The following is a 5,912-nucleotide window of genomic DNA, read 5'->3' on the forward strand; positions in this document are numbered from 1 at the left end:
AGTGAGCTGGACTCACCTCATAAAACCACAGGAAAAAGTTTTTGTTTGGGATGGCAAAAACAATTCTTATAAATAAATAAATAGATAAATAAATAAAACAACTTCATTGAATTATTTATATTAATTGATTTCTGACATACTTTTTGTCATGAGCTGATGATACAACAACGAATGGTGATTCCAGTGCAGTTTGCATTTTATATCAACTAACATGCTACTTAGTTACGCATTATTTGAAATAAAATGCAAACTGCACTGCAATCACCATCCGTCCTACAAAAAAAAAGACACAAACACATCAGGTTTTAGTTTTATATATTATTATTACAGTATTTAATCAGTCACTGATGCTGAAGGTTGGTTCGACAGACCAAAGGGCAAAATTCTCCAGATTTGAAGCTGACATCATTTTGTCTCCAAAGTGAAACTTTTTTTTGAAATATATTATTTCTGCCAACGTCTTCTTAATAAATGTTATACAAGTGGATCAAATGATCAGCCAAGATTTTCAGTGTCATTTAACAGTAAAGAAAGAAGACAGTTCTAAAACATGCAAAAATTAGGGGTCATTATATTTTTAAGTCTGAGCAAAGGCTGGGGAACATTTTTTTGTGTTTGAGGTTTTTATTTTTTTGTAAAACAAGAGGTAAAACCTAAGGAGCTTTCTTCGCCCAGACCTCGGAAATAATATCACATTAATGACAGTTTGGCTTTCTATACATAATAAATACGCCGGAAGTCCAAAACTCTGTCTATATGCTTATGAGGCAATTCTTGACTCCATAAACAGTTTTCAGGACCATACTGTAATGTTATTAAAAACAAACTGTGTAAGAGTTAACACAGTCTGCAGCAAACTGAACAACCAACTTAGATTAAATGTTTAATTCTCTTTGGGCTCAAACTTTTAATTCTTCTCACTTCTGGGATGATCCTACCTTCACTATTCAAAGAGAAAAAGTGCTTACAGAGCACACTCAGCACACAGAGCAGTGTGTGACCCATGTTTATATCCAGAAATAAAATCCAGTGTGCGCTCCGGAAACGTTGTTCTTTGTCACAGAAGAAAGGCTTAAACTGCAGAATAAGGGCAGCATTTGTGAAAAAGGCAAACGTCTTCACAGAATATCCGTCCTTCTGGTTCCTTCCTTTGAGGAAACTAATTGTGGTTTTCAATTAGAACATTTCTAACCAAAAGCTCCTGTTGTCGATCTATTAGCCGGTTGGTCTATTCTTAGCAACAGCCACACACTGGTTCATTGGTTTGCATATATTATTTATGTTGTTTTTTACAGGAAGCTCGTATTTGAATATTACTAAAAGAGACAAAAGAGGTTTTGTAAATAGATTTTTGTGTGCTTTGCAAAAAAATAAAAAATAAACAATTAACCATTATTAATGACTACAAGTAAATATAGTTGCTTTTGTCCATCAAAGTCTCTACGTTTTAAGATGTAAAATGATGAAATAATGTAATTTCTTGAAGATTCACAATTTAGCCAAATTGTAGTTTTACTTTTCCTGGTGACAAACCTTCAAAAATTAAATATTGTTCTGTAATTATAGAAAAATATGTGGGAATCTGAAAAGGAAGTAAAGATATTATCTCTGCTGTTGTTTCCCCCCCAACCCTCTGCTTGACCTTGTCATTATTTATGGTTTTGCTCTGTTGTTGACCTGGCTGTGTCTGACCTCTACTGTGTGTTTTCTAATATCACTGGTTTGGTCCAATGAGAGCCCACAGTCTGAGCTGCCAGGAGGCGCCATCTTACCCCTGAGGTGTTTTTAACTAAAATCCCTCTGTTATTTTAAACCAATTCCCGTGATTCACTGGTCAGTCACTTTTTCAACAAAATGAAAACAAAGTTGGACCATACAGCTCCACTATTCTCAAAAAAAGTTTTTAATAAACGAGTATGCCCATGGAAAACTACAGACATTAAGAAACTCAACAGAAATTTCCAGTAAAGCAGAGAGGAAATGGAGGGGAAAAAAAATCGACAATCTACCACGTAATATTTACAACTCTGCTGTCAGAAATTCAAGAAATGCATAGTTTACCAGAAAACAATTAACAGTCACAAAAATAATCCCAACGTTTTGTTTTCTACCACTGATAAAATGACCAAAGCTGATTTTAATGCTTCTTCAAATACTGCAACTGACTCTCTTTGTGAACAGTTAGAGGCTAGAATCAATTAAAGCTAACACTTTAGCTTCAAAAAGCTAACACTTTTAAAGCTAAAATGTTTTAGGTCTAATTGAGTTCAGTTAGAGCTAACATTTTTAAATAATAGCTCTAATGGACTTAGCAACATTGTCTGAGCAAAAATACTGTTTATAAATGGATTCAAAGTTTGTTTTTACTTGAGGAAACTCTGGACAAGTTTGCTGTGGTTGAGATGCATCAACCACAAGTCAAACCAACCGTCTGCCTCTTGGACCCAATTCCCTCATTATTATTATTTTTTTCATTTTATAGATTGTTTTCATATTAAATTTTAAACATTGTAATTTGCGCTCTTCAGAACCCAAAAGAGCAAACCTAATACAAACAGAAACATGTTGTGCAACCACAATAACGGTCCCCCTAAAACATAGTGATCACTGAACAGAAAGCCGCTAAAGAAATAAAGAAGGGGTCACATAAATACATTTTGTGTTAGGTTGACTCGTTCACTTAAATCTTTTAGCCCTGATGTCATTTACATTCGTTTTTGTTGCCCATTGTTCACTTCAAACTAAAACACATCTCTAATGTTTTTAATAAAAAAATCAATTTCTCACTGCTGTTTATCTGCAAATCTGATAATTTTATGGTGTTTGATTTTCTTAACTTTAGGCATAAATATACCTTTCATGAAAAGAAATAAAAATAAAAAGCTATTTCTGCGAAGTAATTGTAGCCATCTTGAGATCCGTCACATTTTTACACCATTTTTCTTTTGTTGTTTTCACAATCTATAGTTGCGACGCAATTTGTTTAACTCAGGAATATTACATAACTCACTTGACCAAATCTTGAATTACAGCTCAACTATATATCTTGGCATATTATTTACATTATATCTCAATTGAAATTATTTTAAAATATATATAAATATATAGAGATCTAATGTAAATATCAAGAATATCTTGTTGAATAAATCCCATCAACATTCAGCATCATCAGTATCCAGAGGTCGATTTCACTTCAGAGTAAACGGCTGCATCGGCTGCTGCTGGACTGGACCTTCCTGTAGATGCAGAAAAAAATCAATACAGTTACATGGAAGAGGACAAATGTGAAATAGATATAAACCATAAAGATAACATTTTATTTGAGCCTTAAATAATCAACAAATAATCCATTGAAAATGCCAAAGCAAATACATTTCCTATTTTCATTAAGTGTTTGGGCTGTGACAGATGGTCTGGATGTTTGTATGTAACAAAGCCATTAGTACAGAGAGTGTTTTCACACCCGATAGTCCGGTAGACACGATTCGATTGGGGAGCAAAATTGAAACATTTTCAGCTGGTGCGGTTCGCTTTCACACTGCACTGTGTCAAACAATCTAAACCCTTTGATAAACCATTTCACCCTGTGGTGGCGCTGCACCAAGAGCCACTGAAGAAAATGACAGGGAAACTTCAGAAGAAGACATGAGCGTACTTCCTTCTTCATAAAAGGTAAACAAAATTGAAGTAGGGTCAGATTTTAGTGGTTGTTGTTGGTAAAAGACCATGAGCTAGTGGAGACTTTCAGGTTTGTTTTGGTTGTATTTACCCAGAATGCCCTGCGCTATATTTCACTTCCTGCTTTTGGTGCGGTTTTCGGTCCGCTTGCATCCACACATGCATTCGAACCGCTTCAAAGTTCACCTCAACTGAACTGAGTCCTAGGTTTTTAGTTCACTGTTCTGGTCCACATCAGGGTTTGATTGATCATTCACACCTCCCTAAATGAACCGGACTTTCTAGGCTAATGAACTAGAATTTGATTAAAACGGATTAAGCAGGTATAATGTAAATGCACCCATAGTGTAAAGCTGATGATAAACGTGACTGTTTCCAAACAAGCTGAAACATCTCCTAGCACAAAATAGCATGAAGTTGATGAAAGATGTTGAATCTGAACCTGTAGTCTACACTAACAATTCATGAAGGCTTTAGATTAATGTTTCTGATCATTTCTAACCGATGATGTCCAACAGTTACTGATTCTGCTGATTGTACCTGCAGCTCCTGCTCTCACATCAGAATAAACGGCGCCCTCCTGTGGTTCACGGTGGTCCCCTGAGTAATTATTAATATACATTATGTTTATAAATACTGAAGACAAAAAAAAAATGAATTTATGCTTTTTAAGAAAAACAATCCTTTCAGAAGACATGTTTTAACCCTTCAGTGTTGGAGGAACTCACTTTTGTTTTCAGAGTTTTTAAATTCAAGGAGAGAGTAGGTGATGTGTTGGTCGTCGTTTGCATCTGAAACACATCAAGACTTAAATTCAGCTACTCAGGAATTTAAGTTATTTGGAATTAGCCTTGATTTTGGCTTTGTGTTGGATGTTTCAGTGTTTCAGCAGGTAAACTTCACCATTTACAGGGTCTTCAGAGGGTCTCACTGAGTCATACAAGTTAGATGTACCTAAAGGTAACAAATAAAATGCAAATTATTTCCTATCACAATTATAGCAATTAAGTTTATTCCAGTTGGGCTATTTTTTCTTCTTTTACTAGAAATTAATAGTTGAAAATTAAATAAAAATAAACTCAAGCTTTTTTTTTTTGTATTTCTATCATAATTCAGTCACTGAAAGCTAAACAAAAGTTACAATTTTTGTTGACACTAATAATTTCATAATGTTATAAAAATACGATCAACTAACGATACAGACAGATTCAGTACTGACCATGTAGAGGAGAGCTGTACTCATTACCTTCAGATTGACTGACTGTGTGATTTGAGTCAGAGCCACGACCTCTGCTCTCTGACCCGACCAACCTGGAACATACACAATATATAAAAAAATAACATGAAAATGAAATACATTGTAAATATTTTTTTGTGTGTCGATGAGAGCAAATGAAAGAGTTTTACAGACCTGAGGCAGAGAGGATCTGAAAGATACATTTATAGAAACATGATTAGATGTTCAGAGATTTCAGAGTTTTCAACATGAGATTGATGTCAGTATGACACTTTCTATATGTCATTAGAAGATTAAGTCTGACCTTTGAACTTTATGAAGCAACACACAAGCAGCAGGAGGACAATAAGAACGACTCCACAAACCGAACCAACGACCCAAATGACAGGAAATGAAGAGCTGCTCGGTTTTGAACCAGCTGTTATAAAATAAGAAAACATCTTGATATTAATATGAGTCTAGGTTTTCACAACTATTCATCACCTTATTAAAAGACTTACAACATTAAACTCACCTTTAACTCCCATCCAGCTCTGAGGTGAAACTTCTCCTGAATGTTCACACTTGTAGAAACCTTCATCTGACTGAGACACTGCAGAGATCTTCAGCTCTCCTCTGCTGTCATTTTGGATCAGTTTGTCATTATGATAGAAAATCACATCAGAAATATTGTTTTCTCCTCTCAGTCTGCAGCTCAGAGTAACAGAAGCTCCTTCAGTCACAGGATGGACGGGGCTCACCAGGAGAAGATCTCCATCTGGAAACCAGTAAGAAAATAATACGTTTCCTTCAGAAATCAGCTGCTGGAGACAATTACAGAAAATTATAGAGAATAAACTGCACACATGATTTATTTATTTATTTTTTACATTTGAACAAATAAAACAATCTTTTCCCAATGTTCAATGAACCACACAGTACAATTTATTGTTAAATGTTGTTCAGTGTGGATGTTCTGTAGTGGCCCAGTCAAAGCCCAGACCTCAATCCCACAGAG

The 5,912-nt window shown here is 35.0% G+C and overlaps 1 protein-coding gene across 1 annotated transcript in view; it reads right to left on the minus strand.

Annotated features, from left to right (window-relative positions):
- Positions 1-1,856: 1,856 nt before the first annotated feature.
- LOC103130863 (uncharacterized) overlaps positions 1,857-5,912 on the minus strand; it is a 9,747-nt gene continuing 5,691 nt past the window's right edge. The window contains exons 7-14 of the mRNA XM_007542375.2: positions 5,430-5,672; positions 5,220-5,333; positions 5,090-5,105; positions 4,898-4,989; positions 4,582-4,632; positions 4,407-4,469; positions 4,219-4,278; positions 1,857-3,236 (exon numbers count right to left, since the gene is read on the minus strand). Coding sequence (XP_007542437.2) covers positions 3,169-3,236; positions 4,219-4,278; positions 4,407-4,469; positions 4,582-4,632; positions 4,898-4,989; positions 5,090-5,105; positions 5,220-5,333; positions 5,430-5,672 — 707 coding nt within the window. The 3' untranslated portion in view covers positions 1,857-3,168. The remainder of the gene's footprint in view (positions 3,237-4,218; positions 4,279-4,406; positions 4,470-4,581; positions 4,633-4,897; positions 4,990-5,089; positions 5,106-5,219; positions 5,334-5,429; positions 5,673-5,912) is intronic.

The sequence above is a fragment of the Poecilia formosa genome, unplaced genomic scaffold (genome assembly GCF_000485575.1).
Source record: "Poecilia formosa unplaced genomic scaffold, Poecilia_formosa-5.1.2 Scaffold685, whole genome shotgun sequence".
In the NCBI taxonomy this organism is placed as follows: Eukaryota; Metazoa; Chordata; class Actinopteri; order Cyprinodontiformes; family Poeciliidae; genus Poecilia; species Poecilia formosa.